Source organism: Apus apus, chromosome 21, assembly GCF_020740795.1.
Source record: "Apus apus isolate bApuApu2 chromosome 21, bApuApu2.pri.cur, whole genome shotgun sequence".
NCBI classification, from domain to species: Eukaryota; Metazoa; Chordata; class Aves; order Apodiformes; family Apodidae; genus Apus; species Apus apus.
The window spans coordinates 4,877,552-4,904,583 of NC_067302.1; the positions used below are offsets into that span (position 1 = coordinate 4,877,552).

At 60.6% G+C, this 27,032-nt stretch overlaps 2 protein-coding genes across 5 annotated transcripts; one reads left to right on the forward strand and one right to left on the reverse strand.

The window, feature by feature from the left end:
• The first annotated feature begins 332 nt into the window (after positions 1-332).
• On the forward strand, positions 333-14,330 carry TRIT1 (tRNA isopentenyltransferase 1). Of its 2 annotated transcripts, XM_051638184.1 has the most exons (11): positions 333-580; positions 5,131-5,271; positions 5,704-5,802; positions 5,998-6,146; positions 7,020-7,162; positions 7,446-7,557; positions 8,034-8,146; positions 8,990-9,067; positions 10,822-10,931; positions 11,247-11,364; positions 13,747-14,330. In XM_051638184.1, exons 1-11 carry the CDS (start codon positions 410-412, stop codon positions 13,872-13,874), a joined length of 1,362 nt encoding a protein of 453 aa, XP_051494144.1. In that variant the 5' UTR covers positions 333-409; the 3' UTR covers positions 13,875-14,330. The 2 variants fall into 2 exon arrangements, with proteins under 2 accessions (XP_051494144.1, XP_051494145.1); XM_051638185.1 differs by lacking the exons at positions 7,020-7,162; positions 7,446-7,557.
• Positions 14,331-18,433: 4,103 nt separating this feature from the next.
• Positions 18,434-26,127, reverse strand: LOC127393294 (CYFIP-related Rac1 interactor A-like). Of its 3 annotated transcripts, none has more exons than XM_051638248.1 (12): positions 26,090-26,127; positions 23,345-23,429; positions 21,378-21,457; positions 20,736-20,857; positions 20,534-20,639; positions 20,197-20,333; positions 19,961-20,038; positions 19,722-19,838; positions 19,525-19,604; positions 19,305-19,431; positions 19,027-19,097; positions 18,434-18,919 (listed from the first exon to the last, which is right to left on the reverse strand). In XM_051638248.1, the coding sequence occupies exons 3-12, from the start codon at positions 21,448-21,450 to the stop codon at positions 18,856-18,858; spliced, it is 975 nt and encodes a 324-aa protein (XP_051494208.1). In that variant the 5' UTR covers positions 21,451-21,457; positions 23,345-23,429; positions 26,090-26,127; the 3' UTR covers positions 18,434-18,855. The 3 variants fall into 3 exon arrangements, with proteins under 3 accessions (XP_051494208.1, XP_051494210.1, XP_051494209.1); XM_051638250.1 differs by lacking the exon at positions 21,378-21,457 and adding an exon at positions 22,737-22,817; XM_051638249.1 differs by lacking the exons at positions 23,345-23,429; positions 26,090-26,127 and adding an exon at positions 22,737-22,774.
• Positions 26,128-27,032: the final 905 nt, after the last annotated feature.

Below are 27,032 nucleotides of genomic sequence, written 5' to 3' on the forward strand. Positions count from 1 at the left end.
GCCTCCGTGGAGGGCTGCGGTTGCCACGGCAACGCGCGCCTTCCTGTTGCTATGGCAACAAGAGCCCCGCTCCTCGTCCCTCTGCCCCGTTGCTGTGGCAACAGCATCCTTCCCACCCCATCCTACCCCCCAAAAGGAAAAAACCAAACATAATAAAAAAGGCAGGGCGGGGCAGAGCCCCACGCGTGGACACGGCTCAGGGCCAGGGGGTGCCCAGGGGACCCAAAAAAGGGCCCGGGGGGGCGTGGGGATGGGAAGGGGCAGGGCTGGGAACCGGGGACCTGGAGCGGGGAACGGGGCTGAGGAGCGAGGGGAGGGACCGGCCGGGGACGGGGAGAGGGACCCCGGGCCCCGGGCTCCCCGCGGGAGGCCCCGGCCTGTCCCGCCCCCGTCCCGCCCGCGCGTCGCCATGGCAGCCGGGCCGGGCCGGGCGATGGCGGCGGCCGCGCTCAGCCTGGGCCGGGCCCCGCCGCGGCCGCTGGTGGTGATCCTGGGCGCTACCGGCACCGGGAAGTCGGCGCTGGCGCTGCAGCTGGGGCTGCGCCTCGGCGGAGAGATCGTCAGCGCCGACTCCATGCAGGTACGGCCGGGCCGGGCCCCGGGAAGCGGGAGGCGCCGCGGCCGGGCCTGGGGCTCGGGGAAGGCCGCGGCTGGGCCCGGGATCCGCGGCGGGGCCCTGGGCCGGGCTGGGGGGGGCGGGGGCGGCCTGGGCTGGGAGCGGGGGGCAGCTGGGCCCGGCCGGGGCGCGGAGAGGCCCAACCTCCCCGGGCTCTTGGGGGACGGAGCCACGGCCGGGGCAGGCCCTGCCGTCCCGGGGTCACAGTCTCCCCTCCTGCTCTCGGGGCAGCGCGTCGTGCTCGGGACAAGGGAGCAGAACTGCGGGGCTGGGGCATCCAGCCTGCCTCTCACCGGTAGTTTAATCTTTTGGATGGAAAGCAGCAGAAAGGGGGGGGTGGGTGGGTTTAATTTTAGCCATGAAAGAGCCCGGTGGAGCTGCAAGGGGCAGCTGAGGCGGGGCAGCAGCTGGAGTTAGTGGGTTATAAGCGATACCCGGGATGGCTCTGGCAGAGACGGCTCTGCTGACTTGGAGCTTGGGTTGTGGGTGTGAGTCCTGGGGGGGCACTGAGTCTGGGGGTGCCTGGGTCTGGGGCAGTCCCTGCTTGTGCTTCCCGTCCCCGCGGGGACACCCAGCAAGGCAGCAGCGCTGCCCTCTCCTTCCAGAGGCGGTTGAATGGACACAGCCTGAGGCTGGAAGGGGGTGGCCACGGCCCCCAGCAAAGGGGCTCTGGTGGGATGTGGGAAAGAATATTTTAAATGATACCTGCTGCTTGCCACTGACACTGTCTGTGGTCTCCTCCCTTATTGCGAGTGGCAGCGTGGAGAGTCTGGGCTGTGCAAGGCAGGGTCAGTGAACACCCAGGAGGGGTTTTGGCACTTCATTGTGTTTGGCCACAAGAACTTTGTGAGGAGACGCAGATTTCAGCCACCGCAGGGGTTTTGTTATTGTTTAACAAAATGTTTTCCTTCCTAATCAACACTTCTTTTACTCTTTCCTTCAAGTCTGATGTTTAACGTATTTATTGTGCTTTTTAAGATGGTGTTTTTTGCCAACATCACCCTTAGCCTTGTTGTGCTGTTCACAGATCCCCTCTTGCTGTCCTGCCTCCTGGTTTCCTGCAGTGCAGCTGCCAGTGCTGGTTGCTGTTTGTATCCCAGAGAGCTAAATTTAAAAGCTCTCTTGAATTTAGAACAAGCAATCGGAAAGCTTTAATTTTATGGCCTGTTTGCGCTGAGATCTCGGGGAAGGAGTGTTTGAGGTCTGAGCTGATCTGACAAAACCTGGCAGGGGCAAAGTGTTCAGGTGAGGGATTTAACATCAGGGAAAGGGCTGTGGGCTGGAGCGATCCTGTGAACATGGGGCTCCTGCTGCGGCTCTGGGGAGGGGGCTGGAGCTGCCTGGCGTGCTGCGGGTCCCCGTTTCACACCGGTGGGTGTTTTGAAGCGTGGATTTTGTGCTCTGGTTATTTCAAGTCCCACTATGGGAATGCCGGGGCGGGCAGGACTCTTGACTGCAGGCGCCCAATGGCATCCGAGCTCCAGTGCCTCTTGTCCTCCTTTCCTTTTAATCTCATTCTAGCGTGACTGGGGAGCGAAAGCCGAGCAGCTCCGCTGCTTTTATCCCGTGAGGCAGCCGTGCTGGCGGGGGGGGAGCCCCGGCTGCCCCCCCAGGCACCGCCTGGAGCAGCGGCTGCACCTCCCCCACCGTGCTCCAGTAACCCCCGTGCCCCGCTCAGCCAGCCAACTGGGGCTGCTTTCTTGCTGGCTTTGTTCCCGGGGAATATTGTCTCCCTGCTGCAATGTTCCCTCTGCCTCGCAGAGCTGGCTCCCGTGGCCGTGAGGAAGAGTCAGGGGGTTTTAAAAAACAACAAAACAAAACAAACAACAAAACAAATCCCATTGCTCCTTCTCGACTGACAAGTGCCAGCCGCCCCTCAGCCCCCTCTGTCCATTCATCCCTGGGCTCTGCCGAGCTCTGACAAATGCTGGCAGGGTTTGGGCAGCTGCTGGGGCTGCAGCCGGGCTGGGGAAGGGGCTGGGGAGCCCCCAGCCCACCTGTTCCCCCACACAGGCACCCCTCTGTCTTCCAGGATGGTTTTGTCACGGCAGCGTTGGGTCTCTGTGCTCAAATTACAGATTTTGCTGCTGCCTGCATGCAGTTTGGGAGCTCTGGTTAATCTGATGGCCTCTTTATTTTTGTATTTTCTGTTGCTGTTTGTCATCCCAGTAAATTTCCTTAAGGAGTATGTCATTCCCAGGGGAAGCCAGTCCCACTTCTTTGCTGTTAATGGAGCAGTGAGTGCATGAAGACCCCGGTGAGAGATTGCAGGAGGGTCCCATGCCCAATCCCACCATCCCTCCTGGGTTTTGTACTTGGAAGTGCTGATGCCATTCTTTTCCAAGGGCTGTTGGAGCTCACTGGGCACATTTGCCAGTTGGTGTGTCAAGTCAGGACATTTTAAGAGCCTTTGGTGACATCCTTCTCACGGCAGGGATCAGAGCAGGGAGGGAATGGTGCTCTTCTTGCACCCCAGCTTGCTTTGGGTCCTCTGTGCTCCTCTCCAGCTGGGAGATCCCTTGGCCCCTCTGAAATCTTCATGCTTCTCCTGGCCGCAGGTGGCTGGGATGTGTCTGGGGTCCCTGTGCTGCACGTGTCACCTTCCATACTGCACTCCCTGCCCTCAGGGCAAGGACAGGGCTTGTCCCTCTCTAATGCTGATAAAGTTTGGGATTATGCCTGAATCTGGTGGCAGAGTGAGGGTTTGGGAGACCCTTCCCTTCCTGGGCTGCGGGGTGAGGGCCCTCACAGGCACCGTTTCCTGAGGTGTTTGTGTCTCTTGCCTCAGTTTCCCCACCCTTTCAAAGGGAACAGGCACTATCTGTCCTTCTGGGGGGGGGGGGGGGGGTCTCGGGGGCAGGGGTGGGAGGATGCCCTCAAGACTAAGCATCTTTAGCCCCCAGCTTGTGCTGGGTGTCTCGGAGCCCTGCTGCTCCAGGCTGCCACTAATCTGTTTTGGGGCCTTAGAAAGCAACAAAGGCTTATCTGAGCTGCTTGCTGAAAATAGAAATGAGTGTCAGGAGGACGTCTGGGTGCGAGGCCCTGCCGACAGCCAGCTGGTGGAAACCTTCTTCGGGCTCTGCCGGGTGCATGTCAAAGGCTGCTTTTGTTTCCCCTCCAGCCCACACACTGACACCACATTCCTCCTCATGTCGCCAGATATTCAGGGAGGCTCCCGGTGGTTAATCTCCGGGAGAACCTTGGGGGGTTGGAGCCTGAGCTGTAAATCCCGTGCAGGGCACTGGGAGCTGCCTCCAGCCTCCCTGCCAGCTCCCTGCGTTGACTGGTTTCAGGCAGACGAGTGGGAGCTGGAGGAGCTGGAGGGCTGGACTGGCCCTTGCTGGGGGAAAGAAGGCACTGAGCCAAAGCTTGCTGAATTCAAAGGCTTTTGGTGCCGACTGGAGAGCTCAGCCTGGGCAGGGTGATGGGAAGGGATCAATAGGCTGCAGGCAGCCACGGGGCATGTTGGCAGCGAGCTGCCTCTCCTCCTGTCTGCTCCCATCCCCTGCAGCCAGCTGGGTTTCCTCAGGGCAGAAAGGAAGAGCATTTGGTTACCCTCCTGCTCCCTCCTCTCTTCCTACCCCCAGGCCAGGATTTCTCCTCCGAGGGACCCGGAGCAGGTGCTGGCCCTCATCCTCTGAGCAGCAAGTGCAGGAGTTGAGCAAGACGGGGAGGGGCTGCAGAGCTGCAGCCGGTTCAGCCGCCCCAGCAGCTCCCCTGACTGCTCCAGGCAGGGATGGGGCTTCCCTGCTCCACTGACCTTGGATCGTCCCTTGCTGCTGCTCCGTGCCTTCTGCCCCTGGGTCACCTCTGTGTCACCTTGTCCTGCTGTCTGGGAGCAGGGGAGGCAGTGGCTGGAGGCCACGCTGCAGCCGGAGGCTTGGCAGCTTCTCAGAGGGGATTAAGGGGAAATTTGTTTCTGGAAGTCTGGCCCTCTGGCTGGGGTGGTTTCTGGGCGATGGAGGAAGAAAAGGAGTGCAGATGTTTGCAGTCTTCTCCCATCAGCTGGGACACTGCTCCAAACGGAGGTGCTGAGAGCTGAACACATCCTCCTGGTGACCACGGCCACCGCCTGGCACGGAGGGTGCTGGGTCCTTGGCACAGCGTGGAGCTGGGCTGGACACAAAGGCTTTCTGTGCCCCACTGTGACCACGTGCCTGCTGCCAGAACCCTGGGGTGTGGGTCCCTGCTTGTCTGCAGCTCTGCAGAGCCTCACAGCACCCACAGAGCAGTCCCAGGCACTGGGACTCAGTTCGTCTCCCCTGGGCAGGACAAGCACCAGCAAGAGGTGGTTTAGCCCTGGCAGGAGCACATGTTGGCAAGATTCCTGCTGCCTTGCCTGAACAGGGCATGTGCCCCTGCCAGTCCCCATCGCTGCTCCCAGCCCCTCATGGGCTCCTTGGAGGTGGGAGCAGTGATGGGGACAGGCAGGGGCTGTGCATGGGGGGAGGAGGAGGGGTCAGTGGGGGTTTCATGGGACACTGAGGTGAACAACAGGCTCTTCTCTTCCCCAGGTGTACAAGGGCTTGGACATCATCACGAACAAGGTTTCTTCCCAGGAGCAGCGTCTGTGCAGGCACCACATGATCAGCTTTGTGGACCCCTTGGTCTCTAACTACACGGTGGTGGATTTCAGGGACAAAGCTGTGGCTCTTATATCCTTTCATGCTGAGCAGATATGGATTGACCTTCTCCAGCACCAGGCCTGCAAGAGGGATCAGTGTTTGCGGCAGCCTTGGGCTCTCAAATTGTGACAAACTCCAGTTTTCAGCAGATACAGTTGGTGAAGGGGCCTTGGAGCTTCTTTTTAACCCAGCTTATGCTCAGAGCAGCCCATCCGCAGGGCAGAGCTCTGCTGCATGCCCAGTGCTGGGCTGGGGATGGCCCTCCCTGGATGTCCCTGGGTGTTGGTGGCTGCTGCCACAGGTAGCAGAGGATAGTGAGGGATGAGAGACATCTATAACCCTGTCCTGCAGCCTCACCAGCTCCATGGGGCTGGGAGAGTGGGGTCTGGACCCCAGGATGCTGCTCCCCACAGCCCTCCCTCCCTGCCAGGCATCTCTGCTTATGCTCCCTGACTGTGGCACATCGAAGATATCTTTTCCCGAGACAAGATCCCGATTATTGTGGGAGGAACCAACTACTACATCGAGTCCCTGCTCTGGAAGGTCCTTATCAACACAAAGGTACCGTGGGGGGGCTGCTGTATCCCTTGGGAAAGGGAGAGCTCCATGTTCAGGGTGGGCTTCCTGTGACAGGGCATGGTGCTTCCCCTGCTAGAGTGGGGCAAGGAGAACTAAAAGCCTCTCATTCACCCCGTGGGATCTTCTTGCTTCCACACGGATGAGTGGCTGGACTCAGAGCTGCCTTGTGCCCCACAGGAGAAGGCCAGCAAGGCCCCCGGGCTGGTCACTGACAGGAAAGTGGAGCTGGAGCAGCTGGATGGTGCTGAGCTCCATCGCCTGCTGAGCCAGGTGGACCCGGAGATGGCGGCCAAGCTGCACCCCCATGACAAGCGCAAACTGGCCAGGTGGGCTGGGGGCAGGGGCTGCCAGGACCCAGCTCCCCTTCCCGAGGGAACTGCCTGCCTGGCAAGACGGCAAAGCTGGGCTCTCCCGTCCCAGGCGGGTGCTCCTGGCCTCTTAGCGGGGTGTTCAGGGAACGCTGGTGTCGGGGACCCCTCTGGGATCAGACACCTCTGGCCACGCAGCCCCGGCTTGAGCTGCCTTCGGGGGTCCGGGAGCAGCGCGGTGCCCCGGGCTGTGCGCGGGGGGGCCGGTCCCGCTGCCGTGCCCCAGCAGCAGGGTTGGTCTGGAGCTATTTAAAGAGCAAGTTGCCCTGCTGGCTGAGTAACATAGCTGAGCTCTGTGGGAACAGCCGGGCAGCAAGACCAGGCTTGCTGCTCTGAGGGGCCCAGCCCAGCCCAGCCCTGGCCCGGGGGGAGTAGAACCCGCCCACCCCATTCGCACGGTGCGGGAGGGTTGGGCACCCAGCGCTGCTTCCTCCGCCTCCTCGGCTGGGCAGGGCCGAGCTCTGGGGATGCTTCGCAGCAGCGGCAGCGCTGGGTCCTTCCTTGCAGCCCTGCCTGGCTGGGAAGGGCAGGGCTGGAGCCAGAACCTTGTTCCCTGCAGGGCTTGTCCCGGTGCCAGGCGGGAGTAGGTGGCTGGGCTCAGGGCTCCTTGGGTGCCATCGCTGTGCTCTGCACTGCCTCGAACCCCCCGGACCTGGGTGTGCTCGGGATGCAGGGCACGGGAGGGGGCAGAAACCTGCCCTGCCCCCACATGAGAGGCTTGGATCCCAGCGAGTGTCTGCGGTTCCCTTTGCTGGAGCCCCCAGGGCTGCTGGGGAAATGGAAAAGCTCATCCTCGCCCAGCCTCTGAGCTCTGTCTGTCTCTGCTGGCAGGAGCCTCCAAGTGTTTGAAGAGACAGGGATCCCCCACAGTGAAATCTTGCACCAGCAGCAGCAGGAGGAAGGTGGGGGACCCTTAGGGGGGCCCCTGAAGTACCCACATTCCTGCATCCTTTGGCTCCACGCAGACCAGGCAGGTGAGAAGCAGACTTTGCACAGGTCCTGCCTGGCTGAGCAGGGTGACAGGGGTCAGGGCTGAGCCCCCTGCTCCTGCCCGAGCCCCCTCCCTGACTGAGGCAGCAATTCTTGGGGCACCAGTGGTTGTGTCAGAGAACTCCCCCCTCACCTGCTGGGTCTGCCTTCCTGAGCTGGGTCTGCAGGCTGGTGGTGCCCAGCCAAGTCCCAGCACTTTGTCCAGTGGTGACCCTCCTGAGGGCACAGCTCCAGGTGGCTGAGCCTGTCCTGCTCTCCTCCTCCCAGCTCTGGACCGGCGGCTGGAGCAGCGGGTGGATGCCATGCTGGCTGCAGGGCTGCTGGAGGAGCTGCGGGACTTCCACCGGCGCTACAACCAGGAGAGGGTGGCCAAGAACGGGTGGGTGAGGAACCAGCTCCCTTTCTGCTCCCTTTCCCACCTGCCAGACCTATACAGGGCCTGGACTCCCTCTCCCTGCAGCAGCTCTTGATGTTTCTCTGCTCCCAGCCCTCTCCTGCAGATAGGATGGGTGCTTGGCTCTTTGGGGGCACCATCAGTGGAGAGGTCTGAACCAGCCAGATACTCCAGAACCTTCCCTGCCAGAACCCTTTGATCAGGGTTGGTCACACAGCAGAGTTCCTGTGGGTCTTTGTGTTGAATTAATTTTGCCTGGGCTGAGCCTGCCAAGTGGAGACATCTTCCCTCAGTAAAAATGAAAAGGCACCAGTCACTCTGCATTCCTGTCCCCCAATCCATGGCTTGTGTCACCTGTGGGGTCCTACAGGGTGAGACACAGAGATCTGAGCAGTCATGGGAGGGTTGAGGTTTCCCACTGTTCTGAAGGAGGTTGCTTTGACCCCTGTCTTGTTCTTCAGGCAGGATTACCAGCATGGCATCTTCCAGTCCATTGGCTTCAAGGAGTTCCACGAGTACCTCGTCAGTGAGGGGAAGTGCTCACCTGAGACCAGTGCTGTGCTGCTGGAAAAAGGTGAGAGAAGCCCCCTGTGTGCTCGATGTCCCTCTGCCCCACACAGCCCCAGGTGACACTGTGTGATGGGTCTGAACCCAGCTCAAACGTTGGGACAGGTCTTGTTGGGGTTGAGCTGCACCTTTCTCTCTGCATTTTCCATTTCTGCCAGCCCAGGGGGGGCAAGGACTCCTTTCCCAAGTGCTTGGAGAGCATCTCTGAGCACATCCAGAGTAATTCCTCCTCCAGGCCTCCTTGCAAGATGTACTGGACACACTGTGACTCAGCATCTGGTCCCCTGGTGACCTGGGTGATGGGATCCCAGCTGGAGTGTGAATGCTGTGGAGAACAGGGCTAGAAAGAAGGCCTTCAGCAGAACTCAGCATCTGGTTCAGCAGCAGGGTGGTGGGAAGGGATGTGGGGATCTAGCAGATGACACCATGAGTCACTAGTGATGCCCTCTTTGATGGCACGTGTCACCCTGGGGTGTCAGTTGCTCCAGGAGAGCTGCTCTGCCCCTCAGCACAGCAGAGGTCCCAGGGGGGTTCAGTGCCAAGTGGAGATGGAGGCTGAGGAAACCACAGAAATGATAAAAGGCTTGAAAACAAGTCTGGTGCAGGAGGGTCTTGTTGTGTCTGCTCAGGAGATGATTACAGGGGGATAAGATGAGACTGGCAGGAAATATTGAAGGGTTCCACGGTGGGAAACCGTCCTCTGGGCCTGCTGGGTAGGACAGGGAGTCCTGGGCTCCATCTGCCCAGAGAAATACTCAGGTATTCTGAGAGCAGTGCAGCCCCTGAACAGATGGTCCTACCTGCTAAAATAAAAATCAAGCTTTTGCTTTTCATTCCCTCTGTTTCCAAGGGATCCAGGCCCTGAAGCAGGTGACCAAGAGATACGCCCGGAAGCAGAACAAGTGGGTCCGAAACCGCTTCCTGAGACGTGAGTCCTGGGTCCTGCCCTGTCTCACCATCCCTGCTCTCACCCCTCCTGGGCACCTCCCTGCTCCCAGCTTGGGAGGGGAGTGTGGTGGCTCTGCCTGTGCTGTGGGGATGTGAGTCTGGCAGAGGTCAGACCATCCTGCCTGGATTCTTCCTGCTGTCCCAGGGCTGCCTCCGGCCAGATCCCTCCAGCATCCACCCTCCAGGCTCTGCCCTCAGGACTTCCCACATGTTTGGGTTGCAGAGCAGCCTCTTGGCCCTCCTGAGACAGCCCACCAGGCATTGTCCATGTTTACCTTGCCCACAGCCCCTCTTGCCCAGGCACTCAGGAGGCTCCTTCTCATTGCTCCCTCTGTACCTCCTGGCTGCCTGTCAAGGGGAGATCTTCCCCTCCCAGCACAAGTGCCATCAGAATGCCTGATATCCCAGCAGAACAAAGCCAGTGAAGGCTCAGCCCTGTGGTGGACAGCAGTAGATGATGAAGATACAGCCTGTCCTGCTCCTGAGGGGCTCAGGGAGGGGGTGCCCAGCACAGTTCCTCTCCCCACACACCCACACATGCTCCCAGTGCAGGGTAAAGAGCCCAGTTGATGAGGAGCAGGAGCCCAGGGGCTTCTCTTAGCCTGGGCTGTGCTCACCATGGTGGCAAGGAGCCAGCAGGACTTCCCCATCCCAGCCCCAGCCTTGGAGCAGGGCCAGCAGCAGCAGCTGGGAGCCGGGCACTTGTTGAAAGGTGCTTGGTAGGGGCAAAACAACAATAAAATTAAGAAAAAGGAAAAAAGAAAAAAGGCAGGGAGCAATGCGAGTCAAAAGACAGGCTTTGAAGAGCTTTCCTGCAGCCATGTGCTTGGTGGCTGTGGCTCACCTTTCTGGTGACAGGTGTCCTTCAGCTCAGCCCTGTCGGGGGCTTGTTTGTGGTTGCAGCAATAAAAGCAGCACCTGCTGGATCCTGGCACAGCACCCACAGCCCTGGGGGGCTTTGAGCAGGAGTTCTGGGCACAGGGATTGCAGCTCCCTCACCCTGGAGTGCCCCGTGCCCTCACCCCAGGCTGGGGGAGGAGGCCCAAGGGGTGGCTTTGAAGCTGTCCTTGTTATGTTGAGGTGTTGATGAAGCCTCTTCCACCGTGGCTGGCTCCTGGGAGTGCTGGGCCCTGCTCCTGCAGGTTCCTCATCCACACTCCCTGCCTCCATCTCTGAAAGAATAGTCAGGCCCTGGAACAGGCTGCCCAGGGAGGTGGTGGAGCCACCATCCATGGAGGTGTTGAAAAAACCATGGAGATGTGGCACTTCAGGACATGCTCTCGTGATCATGGTGGGATTTTCTGGGTTGATGGTTGGGACTCAGTGATCTCAGAGGTCTTTTCCAACTGGGACAATTCTGTGATTCCTTGTAAGCCTTGTGTGGTGGCTTTGTGCCTGGATCTGGCTTTTGCTCTTCTCTGGCCTCCTGTGGACCACGGCCATGATGAAGTGTTAGCTGTGATGAGGGGCTGTTGGGGTGCTCAGGTTTCATAATGCTGTCCCCAAGGCACCATGAAGATCTCACATGTTCTTGCTGTTTGTGAGCACAGTGTCCTCCAACCTGAGGTCTTGGGTAGTTCTGGTTCTGGAAAGGCTGGTGCTGTTTATTTCTCAATGCTAAAGGACAGATAGGAAAGAGCAGATCCCAAACCCTGGTCACAGCATAGCCCTGTGGGTGCTAGGACATGTTCCTGGGGAAGTTCTGGTGGTCACCTGCCTGCTGTGTCTCTCTAGGTCCTGGGCCCAATGTGCCCCCAGTGTATGGCTTGGAGGTGTCTGATCCCTTGCGGTGGGAGGAGGATGTGCTGAAACCTGCTCTGGAAATTGTGGAGAGCTTCATCCAGGTACTGGAGTTCACACCTGAGCTGTGGCTGAGAAGCCAACTTCTTGGTAGTCTCCAGGCCCCATAACTTGTCACTTAGTCTGTCCCATGAGCAGTGTCTGCTCACATGTCCAGCCTTGGGTTTCCTGAGGGTGGCAGAGGGTTGTTGTCTAAGCTGAAAAATTCTCTTAATGCCCAGTATTCCACTTGTCTTCCATGGTAGAACTGCAGCATCTGCCCTGCTAACCTTAGTGCCCATCCCCAGCTGTACCAAAGTGAGCACAGCCAAGCAACTTGTTAGAGCAGAAACCAATCTGAGCCATCATTTCATCTTCAGGGACGTGAGCCCCCAGCTGAGCCTGTGAGGATGGAGCACGACGTGAAGGAGAACAAGCGGAGTCATCGTGTGTGTGAGCTGTGTGACAGAGTCATCATTGGGGACAGGGAGTGGGCAGGTAGGACCTGGCAAGGGGAACAGGAGAGGACCTGGGAGGGGACACGGTGGGTGGGGTTAGGTGGAGGGATGGAGCAGGGCAGTGGAGGGATGGAGCAGGGCAGTTCTCCAGAGCAGAGCAGCTTCCTTGGCTGTCTCTGCCTGGCCAGATGACCCTCAGCACACGATCTTGGGCTTCCAAGGGTTGTTTACAGCCCATATATGAAAGCAGCCGCTTGCAGGCCCAGAGGGGGTGCAGGAACTGTGCCACAGCAGCCATCTGTCAGGCTTCCCCCCCTTCCCCTCACCCAGCACACACTGCTGCTCTCTGCCCTCACACCAGATGTGGGGATCCATACGTAGCATCCAGCCTCAGAGCTGGCTTGGTCTCTTTCTGCACTTCAGACACTTTGTCAAAAAGCACAGAACAGATTAGTTCCTTCTGAAGTTTTCTTCTGTAAAAGTTCCTTAATGTTTTTAACAGCTCAGTTTTGCTCCAGTATCTCCTGTTTGTGTGTGGTGGTTTATTGGTTTGTTGTTTGTTTTTAAAAAAATATATATTCCTAGCTGTGGTAATAGAAAGATTTTCTCTTTTCAATAGACTTACTTTAAAAGAGCTCAGTTGGAATCAGATTAACTCAGTGAATTTGTCTGTGCTGTGAGGGTCATGCTGAGAAGCAGAAACAAAAAGTAGTGGAGAAACTGGCTGCAGAAGTGGAACTGGTAAATCTCCCCATGCTGCCCAAATGCAGTGTGTGCAGACACAATGCAAGGAGAAATGTCCCAGGTCGTTGGATTTGACCAAGTTGCTTATTCCTGTTGCTCTGGGAAGCTGCTGCAAGCAAAGATGGAAGTTGGCTCAGAATGGGAAGCTCATTGTGGGGAGATCAGTTTGTAAGTGTAATTATCATTTTAGCCGAGCTCAGCTGTCTCAGCCTGGAGGTGCTTTGAAGGAGCTCTGCCCAGCCCAGAGCTAGAGGACTCTGAAAGTTCTCAGGGTCTGGGCCACCCTTCCAGGTCCAGCAGGTTCCAGTAGGAACTCCTCAAGATCCACCCCCAAACACAACATGTCCTCTAGGGATACTATCCCAACTTCTGAGAGGTGATGGCAATGCTGTCCTCAACCAAGCCCAGCTGTTGTTTTCTGCATCCAGCTGAATTTGGCTCAAATCCCCAGGGTGGTGGGAGAAAAATGGGCCAAAACCTGGGTAACTGCAAAATGTAAAAGCTCAAAGGGAAGAGAAACCAGTCGTGGGAGCTGAGTCGATCTACAATCTGGTCCGGTTTTTTAAGTCAAGTTACTGAGAGTTCTGGGAACTGCTTCCCAGTAGCTCACTGGCTCTGGAAGATTGTAAAATTTTATCTAATTTGTATGGACTTAAAAGAGCACACCTCCCCAGACAGCAGCAGAAACCAGTGCCTCTTCCAGCCCCTCTGTCCTTTGGTGTTGCCTGTGACAAATTGGAAGAGGTGAGACGTGATTTCAAGCCGAGGGTGACCCCACGGTGCTGTGATAAAGCAGCAGCTTTGCATGTACTTTCATCCTTTGGCAGAAAAGGATGACTGGAAAACACCTGAGGACCTTGATTCAGTGAGCACATCCCCTTGTTTAATTAAGGCCCTGCTTGAAAAGTTGGCTGCTTTAATTGCTGCTCTGATCTCTTTGAAATGGCAAACCCACCCTGCTAAGATGGTACATTGGTCTGGTTAGACAAAGTGCCTACTACTTGGGTAATAGCACTGACAGAGGAGGTTTCACTGTCTTAACCCTGTGATTTCAAACAGAAATGCAGCTCCTGCTGCCCCCTGGGTCAGTACAAGTTGCATCCCTGGGATTATTCCTCTGTTCCCATCCAACTCCTGCCAAAGTGCTCCTGCAGCTGAGGGCCTTGCCCTGGAGTTATGCAAAAGCTGATTGATGCTCCAGGATCCATCCCTGTCTGCTCTGTCAGTGAACAGGATATCCCCAGGGCTGTGGTGCAGGCATCTGGGCTTAACAAATCATCCTGGCAGTGCTCCAGGAGGTGGTGGGGTTGCACAACCTCACCTGCATCCTTCCATGTGCCACCTCTTCAGGAACACTTTCCTTTCTCCCGTCATCGTGGTTGGGAGCAGACTTGCTGGGACACTTGAGTCCTGAGAACCTGGAGTCTTCTGCATAGACAGAGACAGGTCTTTTCCCTTTCCCAGCCCTTCAGTTGTCCCCCTCTGAGCCCTTACAGCTTGGCTTAGAAGTGTTCTGAGAAATGGCTGGAGCAGGGCTTGGGAATTCACTTTCCTGCAGGAACGAGTTGTGTGGGAGGCTGGGAAGTGAGGGTGCTCTGCACCACACAGCGCCATCACCTCGGCTGTTTCCATCTTCAGGTTCCCCAGAATTAAATGCTCTGTTTGCCTCTTTCTCCAGCTCACACACGATCCAAATCCCACCTGCACCATCTGAAGAAGAGAAGGAAGCTGGAGGCCACCAGCCGTGCTGCAGAGGGGGGCAGTGGGGACACAGAGACGTCGGACAGCAGCTTGCCTTTGCCTTAGGCCTGCAGGCCAGCTGGTGACACTGGGAGCAGCCACTGCCACCTGCACAGTGAGGACCCAGCTGAGTCCTGGGTGGCCTTGAACCCAAGGAGCTGAGTCATTGTTTTGGGGATGAGGCAGGTGTGTGAGGGCCAAAGGCTTTCGGCTGTGTCAGAGCCTCTTCATGTGTGCTCATGGCACCGTGTTCCCAAGCTTCCCCAGCCCTGCCTGGAAAGGGCTGGGCCCCAGGGCAAGGCTCCTGGGAGCATCCACCAAGTGTTAATTCCTGCCAGAGACACAGCATTATGCTTGGAATGGTTGAGCTGATCCTGGTGGCATGTGAACGTGTTGTTCTGAGACCCTGTGCTCCTCCAGCTTGGCCAGGATTGCAGCTCCAGAGCTGGGGGAGCTCTTACTGCCTTTATCGTGGAGAGGATATTTTTCTTCTTTTATATGGAAATAAAAGTTACAAGATTATTGTGGGTTTCCCTTCCTATTGACAAGCACATTTTGCTTGCTCTCTGTTTCATCTGACCCAGGTTCCCTGCTCTGGACACAGGGCAGAAAGTCCAGGCCTGGTTCCTTCTTCCAGTGACTTTTTTCTGCAGCTTGTGAGGGAGCTGAGCAGATGTTCTCAGATCCCTGGCACATAGCAGGTGCAGAAGGAGCTGGCACCTGTTGAACAGGAACTTGGAAATGATCTCATCAAGTCTGCAGCAGATGAGCCTGTCCTAGTTAAAGCTGAATTCCCGGGGGTTTACACTGTGGTTTGGCAGTGGGAACCAGCCTTGCATTTGACTCCAAATTCCCTCTGCCGTGGCTGCTGGGCAGTTGGGCTCCACAGCAGCGTTCCTGGAGGGCCTGGGCACTGCTGGGTGAAACCAGGAGGGCCTTTTCCAGGGAATTTTGGGATTCTCCTGGCAGATGCAGTCAAGATGGTTCCCCCTGGGAGGGTTTTGGGGAGGTAGAGCACAGGTTTTTCCTTCAGCTGCTAGTGAGGAGCCATCTCGGGGGCTCAGCCTGCGAGGGAAGGGCTGCGTGGGTGGATCTGCTGGGGATTAGATTAAACCTCCACTTTGTCTTCCTCAGCACTGAATTACTTCATAATGCTCCGTGGAGTGGCTGCCCTGGGCTGTTTGACGGGGGTGGGGGGGTGGCTTGGGAGCTCTTCCTGAAGGGAACATGCAGGGAAGAACTGGGAATTTGGGCTGGCTTTTCTCTGCCAGCCATGGGCAGAGCTGAGCTCTGGAGCACTGGGCACTGTGTGCGTGGCTGGGCCTGTGCAGCACCAGCTGAACCTGCTCCAGCCCAGGCTTGTTTGCCATCCACCCTGACTCCAGCCTAGCAGGGTGGCTGGAGCACATGGCCAAGGGGTCGTGGTGCTGCATCCATGTTCTCCCAGCCTGGATGGATGAGATGCCCTGTTCTGAAGCTCTGTTTGCTGCTGATGTGCTGAGCGTGCTCTTCTGATAGACAGTGTGGAGATGCTGAGTCAGCTCCTCAGGCCAGGCTGGGATCATCTGTGAATGAGAGGTGGGATTATCTGCTCTGTCTCCTGAGTGCAGTCAGATGACCATACTGTTAGAAATGGATTTAATATCCTTAATTGGTTTAATATGAACTTTGTTATCCCCACAGAGAAGTGTTACTCCTCTACCATGATAGCTGCTGCTCTGCCTGTTCTCCTCAGGAGAACCTGCTCGTAACAGGTGCTGCAGGGTCTCCCAGGCCTTCCCCCTGCTCCCTACCATCTACTGCAGTGCCTTGTTTGGGGGGTAGCAGCTCCCAGATGTCCCAGGAGAATAGGAATCTGTTGCACTTGCTTGTTCATGCTGTGGTGCAGGAAGGTGGAAGCACAGCCTGATCCTGCCAGCAGCAAGAAGCAGGTGAGTTTGCATTCTCAGAGAGGGGAGGACTTGATGAGGGGACAGGTTTTTATTCACAGAGCCAAGGCCAGCATCCCCGACATGAGATGCTCTCCAAGGAGGAAGCTGGTGTCTGTTGTGTCTCTGCTGTTTGAAGGACTCAAGAATGGGACAGGGATCGAGCTCCTGGCAAGGGTAGCACCAGTCCTGGCACTGGCACAGCTTGTTCAGCTCCTGCTCCTCTTGCTCTGGGCCCTTCCTGCTCCCTGGTCCCCTGCAGAAGGGACAAACAATGGGAAATCGCTCTCCAGTCCCGGCCAGAACTCGCTGAGAAAGTTGTTGTGGTCTCAGGTTTCAGGCTGCTCAGTGCTGAGAGGTTTGGGGATGGGGAAGGGCCCTTCACTCCATCTGCCCTCCACTAATCCCCAGACAAACGCAGCTCTTCCATCTGTGCAGCTGGAGCCGCCGAGCCCATCACACCAGCCACTTAATCTAAATGGCTTTGGCCAAAGATAAGGTCATTAATTACACTGGGATTAGAAAACAGTCCAGGCCTGGCGTGGCTTGGCTCGCCATCAGTTAAAGTCCTTGGCACCCTGGAGAGCTGGAAGAGACCTGATGCTGATGGGGCATTGTCCCCGTGGCACTGCCTGTCCTTGAGGAGTCCCCTGGCTTGGGCACTGGTGTTTCAGTACACTGGTGACCTGGGGTCCTACCCCCTGTCACTGGTGGGGCTGGGTGCCAGGTGGAGCTGGTGGTCCAGGTCTCCAGGGGACCCCTCTGGGAGGGGTGCAGGGGTCCTGGCAGCCAGTGCAGCTCCAGTCCTTGTGTCTGGCAGAGCTGTCCCAGCTGTCACCAGCCCCTGGCACAGCAGGACATGGAGCTCGGCTCCAACTCATGGCCACCAGCTCTCGTGGCCACCATCCCCAGAGCTCAAATCCAGCATCTCAGATCCAGCGTCCCTCTGTGATGTTCAAGGACTTGTCCTTGCTTCTGTTTCCTCCAGGTTTTGGATCCCTTTTCTTCCCATGTTTTGGCTGTAAAACACCCCGATCTGCTCCAGTCCCACCGGGGGTTCCTCACCCGTGCGGTGCCGCCCTTCACTGGGGCAGGATGCACCACAAGTGCTGCTGGGGGCACAGCTGGGGCAGGAGCCACCAAGGTGGCACAAATTCAGCCTCAGCCCTCCCCTTGTAAGGCCGAGGCAGCCCCGTGGGGGGCCAGGAGGGACCTTACGGGTGGCCAGGCTGTGGCTCCAGGGCACAGCTGCCATCCCACCCAGCACCAGTGACCAGCTGGTGTCTGTGCCCCTGCTGGCTTAGAGGGTCTGACTGTCCCTTAACTCCTGTTGGAGGTCCTGAGTGGCAACTCAGCCCCAAGCCTGCCCACCCCAGTTCCCACACTGCGGGTGTGATCCTGTCCTGGTGCTTTGGATGGGCTGGGGAGCATTGTGAGGAACAGCATCACCTGGGGATGGTGGCTCCTGCAAACACGTGGCAGCTGTGGCCACCAAACCCAGCCACATCTTGGCCTCATCTGCTGTTCCCAGGTGGGGTCGGTGTGCCGTGGGTTTTAAGGAAGCCCCAGTGGTGGGCTTGGTGGGGGGGAGCTGTGGGGTTTGCTTGGTGCTGGTGTGTGAAGGTAATGAATGGGGAAACTGAGGCATGGCTGGGCTGGAAGGTGTTGGAGCCGGAGCAGGTGGAGGGGATGCCACGGCCCACCCGGTGCCTCGGCAGCAGCTCGGGCAGGCTGGGGGAGCCGTGGGGCAGGAGCCTGGAAACACCAGGAGCTGTTGCCCGGGGTTGGGCCGGGAGGTGTGTCCCGCGGGAAAGCGGCGGCTCCGGCGGCAGAGCCGGGTCCTGGCACCGCGGCCGGGAGGTGCTGGGGGGCTGGGGGCTCTGCCAGGTGTCCCCCACCTCCTCTTTGTCCCCTCCTGGTGCTGCCGTGGCCGAGGGGAGCTGGTGGGTGCCTGAGCAGGTTTGGGGACGCGGGGGCTGAGCTGGGCTGTGGTGGGCAGGGTGGGTGTCCCCGTGTTGGAATTCAGTGTGTGGGGGGGGTGTCCAGAGCCCGGGTGGGGGCTGCGGGGGCCCAGGCACCCTCCGGCACTGGGGACTGTGGTCATTTCCCTATTGCGCGGGTGGGGAAACTGAGGCACGGACCGAGGAGCATGAGAGCTCTGGGGTCCCGGTCTCCCACTGGGGGTGCCCATTAGTCCCCGCCGGGGTCTTCCCCGGCTCGGGGGGGGCTGAGGGCGGGGGGGTTGCCCCCACGGTGGGGCTGGCAGCAGGGGGGAGGCTGCCGGGGCTGCTTTGTCACGGTGTCACAGGGCCATCTGCCGGCAAAGGCGCGGGCCCGTGGCAGCCAGCCTCTGCCTCCAGCAGCCTCCCAGTCCTCCCAATCTGCGGCTGCTGGGGGCACTGGAGCAGCGGGTGGCCCTGATGGAATGTCTTGGTGGGGCAGCACCACCACGGGGGGGACTCTCTGGGAGCCAGCCCAGGGTCCCTCCTGGTCACTGGCAGCGTCACGGTGAGGAGATGGGATGTGTCCCAGCAGGGAGGGGTCCCCAGGGTGTCAGGCAGGGGGGAGATGTGGTTTCTGGGGTGTTCAATCCCCGGGGCGCCATGGCCAGGACCCGCGGGGCCGGGTGTGGTGATCCAGGTGCCTCCAGCCCGATGGGATGCAGCAGAGATGCCCCCTCTCCAGCCACCACCAGGTTAAATGTCATTTTATTTCACATCCCCCAAAAAATGTAGAAAAGAAGAGGTGAGTGGAGATTTACTTGCTCATATTAAAAATCCACCAGGTGAGACGGAGCCGTTTCCACCAGTCTGTGCAGATCTGCAGGGATGTTGATTCCTCCTCCTCCACAGCCAGGTGCTCAGGGATGAGGCTGGGGACAGGGAGGTGCCACCTGCCCCTTCCCCCCTCCCCAAGGTGTCCCCATGCCACGGGCACTCGCTGCTGCTGGTCCCCTCAGCACATCCCTGCCCAGGTCCATCCTGTCCAGCACCCCTTGGGCCATTTTCATTTTTTATTTCTGTGTATTTCGTGTTGTCCCTTTTCCCTTTTCTGTACAAAATGAGCAGTGTGGTGATGGGTGTAGGTGACACGGTGACATTGTGGTGGCTGCCCTGTGCTCACTGCAGGAGGGCCCGGATCTGTTTGGACGTGGTGTCATCGTTGAGGTGCCGGGTGGTGTACCTGGACAGAGAGGGGACTGTCACCCCACGGTGCCCCAACCCACTCTGCTCCCACCCCACAGTACCCTTGGGAGATGTCACATCCCCCCCTGTGTCCCCTCAGCTCACCTCAGAGCATTCAGGAGCCCTTCAGTGCTGGTTGAGGGTTGATCTTTCAAGACTTTGATGCAGCCTTTCATCTGGTGGGGGGAGCAAGAGAGGTTGATGAGAGCCCAGGTGTGCCCCCTGTTCCTCACCATCCTCCTCCTCGCTGCTCAGGGGGCATGAGTTCCCCCTGGACCAGCTCAGAGACATCCCCATAGGGGTCATCCAGGGTGAGGGACCCCTGAGCATCACAGCTAGGATGGGATAAGTGGGACAGCTGGGGACCCCCCCCAGCCACTCACATCAATCTTGGAGGTCTTTGCGAAGGCCCCCACGGGGTGGACGTGGTCGTAGAGGATGATGACTCCAACCATCACCCTCATGCAGAAGAGGAGGGTCTCGGTGTTGGTGAAGCGGCTCCGGTACTCGCTGTGTGGGGAGAGGGGCTGGCTGAGCCCTGGGGGGTGGCAGAGGGACCCTGGCACCAAGATGTTTCTCCCCCACCCCACGCAGGGTACTCACGGGGTCTCCAGCATCACCCTGCAGACACAGGCCATGGTGCTCAGGCAGTCAGTTGTGTCCTCAATGGGGAGGGTCTTGTTCTGAAACCCAACAGGTCCCAGCTGCCATTTCCTTCCTGGCCCCCTGCATGGAGCCAGGGCTGGAGGAGGGGGGAGGGGGTTCCCCCTGCCCCAAGGGTCCCCCCCAGCTTCACTCACCTCTGAAACAAACTTGGTGGTGGCATTGCTGAGAGTTTTGAGCATGGGGGTGGCCTCAGCATAGAAGAGGGACATCCTGTTGGCCATCTCATTGTTCACCTCACTCTCTGCATCCAGCTGTGGGGGGTGGGGGGGGATGATGGGGGCTGTTGGGGTGGCGTGTGTGGTCCCCAGGCCTGTGACTCCCCCAGGGGAGGCCCTCCGTGGGCTAGAGGGGGAGCACAGCACTGTCCTCTCACCTGCAGGTTGTTGATGCGGTTTCGGCTGATGGTCCTTCTGTAGTAGCTGAAGTCGTTCTGGATGGCAGGGTTGGTCATCTGGGGAGGGGGGTCCCGTGTTAGTGTCTGGGACAAGACTTGGGGGGGTCCCAAGGGACTGTTGTGGCTCACAATTTTTGTGCTGTCCCAGCGTGGGAGCCCCCTGCCACCCCCCCCCCCCCCCCCCCCAGCTTTTGTCCCCAAGCACAGGGAGGTACCTTGAGCTCATCGAAGCTGAGGGTGAAGTGCAGGATCTCAGCAAACTGCTTGGCCAAGGCTTGTTCCCTCTCGAGGTGCTGGGTCGGGGCGTACGGGGGGCTGGTGAGGGCCTCCAGCAGGCTCCTCAGGGCGTTCTCTGGGGACAAAGCACCCCTGGTTCCTGTCCTGCTCCCGTGCGCTTCCACAGCCCCGGCTGGGGAAACTGAGGCACGGGGCAGCGTGGCAGCCGCACCCGAGCACACCCCGTGGCCGGGGTTCCCCCCAGTCTGCCTCGTTTCTGCGGCCGGGGGGTAAGGGAGGGTGCGGGGAAGGGGGACAGGGCCTCGGGGCGCTCACCCAGCCGCAGGGAGAACTCATAGAAGCGCTTCAGCTTGGCGACGAGGGGGCAGACAGCGCTCCAGGCTCTCTCCTGCAGCCGCAGGTCCCCGGGGTTTTGGATGGCCTGGCGGGGCGGGGAGAGGGAGGAAAGGTCACTAGTTGGTTGCCCCAAGCCAGGGTGGGTGGGTGGGTGGGCTGCAGGTGCCGGGGCTCCCCCCACCTCTCGGATCTCCTGTCCGGCCCCCGTGTAGGACTGCAGCTCGGCCAGGACCGCCTGTGCCTCCTCCAGCACCGCGTTCACCTGGTTCCACACCGCGGTCTCTGCCTCCGTCGGCTGCGCATCTGCAGGGCAGCGCCCCGGGGAGAGAAACCCGCAGGGCTCTGAGCGGGACCCCGGGCGGCGAGAGCCGGAGCTGGGGGGACCAGCACCCCGACCCACGGCTCTCCCGCCAGCCCGCAGCCCTTCCTGGAGGGTTTCTCCCTCCAATCCCCTCTCCTTGCCCGAGCTTGAGCCAAGCTACGGAGTGGGGGGAGCATGGAGGGGTGAGTCCTGGCTGCCCTGTGACCATGATCCTGCTGATGGGGGTCCCCCAGCAGCCCCCCAACCCCGGGCTGGCCCCATTGGGGCTGCAAACTGCCCCGGGGAAGAGGTGAGGAGCGATAGACCCCAACCACGGGGCTGCCCCTGTGGCTGCTGTCCCCCCACCCCGGGGAGACCCCCGGATAGCAAAGGTAGGGGTGGGAGGACATCTGGGATGGGCGCGATGCGATGGGCGACGGGGACGAGAACTCAAAATGGCGTGGATGTGGAACTCAGGAATAAGTAGGAAACAAAAAAGGGAAAATAAAAATCCCATCTCACTTTCAAAGTCAAGGAAAAAATTAGGGCCTTGGTCAAGCTCGTTATAAGTCAACACTTTAAGAAGGTTCCCCATGTGAAACCTGCAAGAGAAGAAACAAGAGGAAAAAAAGCATGATGGTGAGGTGGGACTCGGGGAAGAGGTGCTGGGCTGTGGGCAGTGGCCAGAGCCCCTGTCCTCCCCCTGCTGCTCCCCGGGGGCTCAGGGCTCTCCCAGCCAGCCAGGGGTGACCCCGGGGCTGCTCCTGGCCCCGGGGGCTGCAGCCTCTTCCCCCCGCGATGGTGATGAGCGCTGGTGATGGGGGTGATGGAGAGGCAGGAGCGGAGGGAGGAGGGAGCCGCCGGGCTCCGGCGAGGAGGACAAAGCGGTGAGCGAGTCCCTGAGGTCTTGGCTATGGGTGTCCCCCCACCTCTTTAACTGCAGAACCAGCCCTGAAACAGGGGGTCCCAGGGAGCCCCCACAACCCCATCCCCATGCCGAGGGGGCTGCGGAGGAGGGGCCGAAGGCTGCGCTGCCTCATAGGACCCTGGAGGAGGCAGGAAGGTCCCTCGGCGGGAGCGCGGGGTGGCTGCGTGACCCCAGCGCTGGTTATTTCGGGCGGTGCGGGTGCCGGGGGCGGTGCGGGGAGCTGTGCACGGCCTGTCCCCGCCGGGACGGGCCGAACGGTTGCTGCTGCTGCACTATTTTTACACATCCCCCCACGCTCTGAGCCGTGCCCCAGGAGGAAGCGGGCGAGAGGAAGCAAGGGGGGGGGGGGGGGGGGGGCATGGGGCTGCACCCTGTCTTGGTGGCCGTCATCTCTCCTACACCCTAATGTCCAATCTGGGAGATCCCCAAGCCGTTCTTTGCTGTCCCAGTTAGCCCAGGCCAGCAGGGAGCTGGGGCAGGTCTCTGGGGCTGGTTTGGTGTCCCCGATCTCTGTCCCTTGGGTGCAGGCTGTGACCACTCTCTTCTGCTCCTGGCAGGACAGGTGACACGGATCCATCCCTCCTCCTTCCCCAGCATCTCCAGGCTGTCCCTGCAGTGGCAGGGGACAGGCCACATGGCCACCCGGTGCCAGACTCTAATGACAGCAGGCAGGTGTCTGAGGTCCCCATGGGTCAGGTCCTGCCGCCGGGACATGTCCTGCATCCCCATCACTCAGCTGGGGACATTTCCCCATGCTTTTGGGGATGGGGAATCACTCGGGGTCCCGCTCCCCTGCCCCGCTCAGCCTTTTGTGGGGCAGGTCCAGGGCTGTCCCACAGCACCTGGGGACATGGGGCTGCTTGGGGACACTGTGCCTGTCCCCATCTTCCAGAGAGCAGCTGCGGCGGCGGCCCCGGCTCCCTCCCCGCGCCCGCCCTGCTCACGGGACTTACTTTCAAAATCCAGGAAAAAATGAGGACAGTTTTCTAAATCTTTGCCCAATACCTTTATCAGGTTGCCCATGGCCAGCAGACCTGAGCGAGAGAAACAGAACAGAGTGGAACAGCACCGGTGCCACCCTTGGCACCCTTACCCACCCCGAGCCCCCGCTGCCGTGTCACCTACCTGCACCCCACGGCCCCCGCCGTCCCCCCCCCCCCGAGCCTGCACCCACCCGGCCGGGGCGCACGGGTGTCAGTGTCCACTGAAAGGTGGGGGCTCTGCCGGCAGTTCTGCCTCTGGCCACGGCGGGGAGGGAAGCGGGGCTGGGGTTTGTGCTTCCTGTGGGCTGAGCCGCCTCCCCCGGGACACCCCCGGGCCTGGCTGCGGGGTGGGGTGGGGGACGGGGTGTGAGGATCTGCCCCGTAAGATCCTGTGTGGTTGTGTCAATTCCCTGGGATGAATGGGGTTGGGCATCCCCCATGGCTGGGAAGGTGGGTGTCACCGTTTGACTCAGGTCCGACAACAATTTTCTGCCCCCCAGATCCGGTTTTGGGGGTGGGGCGTCCGCGCTGGAGCATCCCACCTCCCCCCCCCCAGTGCCAGGGCCCTGGGTCTTTACCTCAGTGCCCGGTGCGGTGGCTACGGCAGGAGCGGGGGCAGGGGCTGTGCCACCCCCCTGACTCACTTCATGGGCCGGCAGGGACCTGCAGACAGGAGGGTGAGGGGGTCAGGTCACCTTGTCAGGCACACCCCAGGGTCTCACCGGTGGGCGACCAGGCGGGGGTCAGCTGGGGGACCCTGTCTCCCCCCACTCCAGCTCGCAGCCCCACGTGCCACCACCGGCCTTCACCTTATTTACCTCAATTATTTTTTCATTGCCAGCACCAGCCCCTTCTTCCTGCACCCCTTGGGGGACCTGCCAGTTTGGGGACAACCCCAGGGCCAAGCCATCTGTCCCCATCCTCCTTGGAGAGACCAAGACCCCCGGGAGGATGTTCCCGGTGCTGCTGCCTGAGCTTGCTCTTTCTGTGCATTCCATGGAGATCGATCCCTTTATGCTCCTGATGAGCCACAACACAAATCCTGCAGGCACCAGGATGCTCCCCTGGTCCCCCTATATTTCTATGGGAGGTGGGGGAGGTCGGTGGTGGTCCCACAGTGTTAGTGGGCTCTGGGAAGCAGCCCTGGGTTCAGCAGGTTGTAATTAAGCCCTTGGGTTTAATGAAAACGGCTGGGGAGGGGAGAGGGAGAGCTGGCGGAGGCAGCAGCAGCAGGGAGGACAGCCCCGTGCTCCCTGCTCAGCCCCAGCACAGCCCCCCGGCATCGACAGTGACGGCTCTGCCTTCCTCCTCCTCCTCCTGGGCCAGGTAAGCTGGGGCTGCACAGGGTGCACCAGCCTGATACCAAAATACCCAGTGCTTGGGGGGAGCGAGGGGGACCCAGGTTCCTCACTGCATTCCCCTGCCTCTGTTTCCCCATTCACGGCGGATGCTCATACCCCACAGTGGGGCATAAAAACGCCTTGGGCTGCCCCTGGGGTTCAACCCACGGGGTGCTGGAGGGGTTTGGAGTGGTGCTGAGCCCTGCAGGAGGGTGCTGGGGGGGTCCCTGGGGCAGCTGGGAGATTGTCACCTGCTCTGCCCTGGCATTTGCATACAGGCTGTGATGGGCTGGCGGGCGACCTGGTGCCAGCGCCACCGTTGTCCTTGACGGGGATTTGTCACCGCTAAACTCTGCCCGTGCCCGGGGAAGGGGCGTGGATGGGTCCCCACGGTCCTCAGTGTGAGAACACCCCAGCGCGAGGCCCGAGCTGTAGCACCAGGGCTTGATGCTGAGTTGGGGGGACAGGGATCACTGCAGCCCCCCCGGGGTCTGGAGGGGCAGCTCCCCTGGGGGCTCAGCCCCTGATCTGCCCCATTTCCTTGGCCCCAGGTGCCTGCACCCCGCGGTGGCCCCTGGCTCAGGGGAGTCGTCATGTCCCCAACCTGGGTGGCTGCTGGGGAGGGAGAAGGGGCTCCCTCCAGCACAGGGTGCCCATCGCTGTGGGGCTGAACTGGGGGAACCACACGCCCCAAATCCACTGGGAAAGGCGTCTGATCCAGGGACTGCTGTGGGGTGCGCTGCTGGAGGAGGGCTGCAGGGCTGGAGGCAGCGGGGTGTCCCCGCCCCAGCCACATCCGAGGTGTCCCCATGTTCTGTCCCTCCCTCCCCACGCCCCAGCCCTGTTCCAGCCCCTGCTGCTCTCCCTGCCCCGTTGCTTCCCTGCACTCCCCCCTGAGCATCCTGCCCCACGGGGACCCCCGCAGAGGGTGTCACCTCCGCGGGGACATCACAGCTGTTGAGATGAAATCCCCCTCCTGCTCCAGGCAGGGTCAAATCCTGCACCCAGGAGCACGGTTCCCACCCTAGCCGGGGCTTCCCAGGCTGGCTACACCGAAGGGGCAGCGATGTGCCCGGATCGGGCCCTCCCCGTGTCACCCGGGGCCGGTTTGGTGCTGTCCCCTTTCGCTGCAGCGTCGCTGTGGGCACCGCAGCCTGGTGCGGCACCGCACCCCCGGCCGGGGGCTGGCTGCCCCCTCCCTTTGCCTGAGCTCTGCACCCTACGGATCACCCCCCCCCCGCCCCCCCATGCCCACTGGGTGCCAGGCCCGGTGCCCACGACCACCCCCAGCCCCTCCTGCCGCTGCCCCCCACCCATGGCCGCGCCGGCGTCGCCGCAGCTGCTGCAGGGTCAGACGCGCGATGCCTGGAGGATTTTTCATGGGGTGGGGGACAGACACGGACCCTTATCCCAGGAGTCAGGGTGCTGGGGCCAGATCCTTTCCCAGGATCAGCCGGGGCACCCACAGCCCTGCCCAGGGTGGAGTTGGGGCTGTCACATTCCCCTCCCCCCTCACCCCCTGTACAATTTGGGGACCTCCCCGGCTGGAGGGATGTGTGAGTCCCCCCCATGGGTCTGAGCCACCCCTGAGGGGTGCTGGGAGAGCTGGGGGGGGGCTGGGGGCCTCCCCCCTGCTGCAGCTGCGGGTGAGCAGCAGGATTTACCGCAGGGGTGCCGAGCTGCAGCACCCAGCCCTGCACCTCCCCCACACCCAGGGCACCCCGGGAGGGGCTGGGGAGGGGTGGGGGGGCGAGCCTGCACCCATCACCCCCAATCCTGGGTGTGGGGGGGGTGCACCCAGCAAGCAACGGCTTCACCGGGCTGAGGAGGGGGGGGGGGGGTGCAGAGGGAAAGAAGGTTTGAGTCCGTGGGGAAGAGAACCAGGGGCAGCCCCAGCTCTTCCACCCTTCTCTCAGGCCTGGTGGCGTCCCTGTGTGTGTCCCCCCGTCCCCTCCATGTCCCCCCGTGGCCGCCCTGACTCACCGTGCCGCTGGAGCTGGGGGTGCGGTGGCTGCCGCGGGGGGTTGCGGGCGGTGCCGGGGAGCGGCCGCCTGCGCCAGCCGCCCTGCGCCAGCTGCCGAACGCACCACAAAGACCACCATAGCCCCCCGGCCCCCCCTCCCCACCCCACTGGTGACGGTGACGTGAGGGAGACGGGGATGATTAACCCCCTGCGCGCCGGCCGGCAAAACCTCTGCGGCCCGTCTGGGCTGAGGGTCCTGCCCGGGGTGGGGGGGAGGGGGGGGGCTGCTGCCTGGTTTTGGGGGATGTGGTGACACGCAGTGGGTGCCTGTGCCCCCCCCCCCCCCCCCACCCCATTCCTCGTCAAAGCCAGCCCGGCTCAGCGACCCGCAGGTCGCTCTGAGCAGGGGGAGGGACACCCCAAATCTTCCTTTGTTCCTGCCCCAGCCCATGAAGGGCAGGGTGTGTCCCCCCCAAACCCGTGTCTCTCGGGAGGGGAACAGCCACCAAACCCACCTGGTGCCACCACCACTCGGCCAAACCAGACATGTCCCCTGGTTTCAGCCAGGCAGGACCATCTGTCCCCCCTGGACCCTTCCTGGACCAGGACCCCGAGGGGTTTGGATGACAGCACTGAGCTGCCCCCACAGGGGTGATGTGACAGGTAGGAAACAGGTGGGGAACCCCAACATCGAAGTATTTCTGCTTTTCCACCCTGCACCCCCTTTTCCTAGACCAGTTCTGGGCACAGCAGTCGGAACATCCAGAAGGACCCCCAGTTTTGTGGACACCCCAGGTCCAGCTTGCCCAGCAGCACCCAGAGATGTCCCCTGGGAACATGGTGTGGGTGACAGCAGCTTCTTGCTCCTCTGCAAGGGCATTTCTGTGCAGCAACACATGGCGTGGGTGCCCACCCTGCAGCACCCCAGTGCCAGCAGGGTACCCAGCACCAAACCTGGGGTGC

Excerpts from the sequence above, each read along its gene's own strand:
- TRIT1 (XM_051638184.1), top strand. The coding sequence starts at position 410 with ATGGCAGCCGGGCCGGGCCGGGCGATGGCGGCGGCCGCGCTCAGCCTG. Across the intron at positions 5,803-5,997 it reads AGGTCCTTATCAACACAAAG|GAGAAGGCCAGCAAGGCCCC; the intron begins GTACCGTGGGGG and ends TGTGCCCCACAG. Across the intron at positions 11,365-13,746 it reads TGGGGACAGGGAGTGGGCAG|CTCACACACGATCCAAATCC; the intron begins GTAGGACCTGGC and ends CTCTTTCTCCAG.
- LOC127393294 (XM_051638248.1), bottom strand. The coding sequence starts at position 21,450 with ATGGGGAACCTTCTTAAAGTGTTGACTTATAACGAGCTTGACCAAGGC. Across the intron at positions 20,334-20,533 it reads TGAGTTCTCCCTGCGGCTGG|AGAACGCCCTGAGGAGCCTG; the intron begins GTGAGCGCCCCG and ends CTTTGTCCCCAG. Across the intron at positions 19,432-19,524 it reads AGGGTGATGCTGGAGACCCC|CGAGTACCGGAGCCGCTTCA; the intron begins GTGAGTACCCTG and ends CTCCCCACACAG.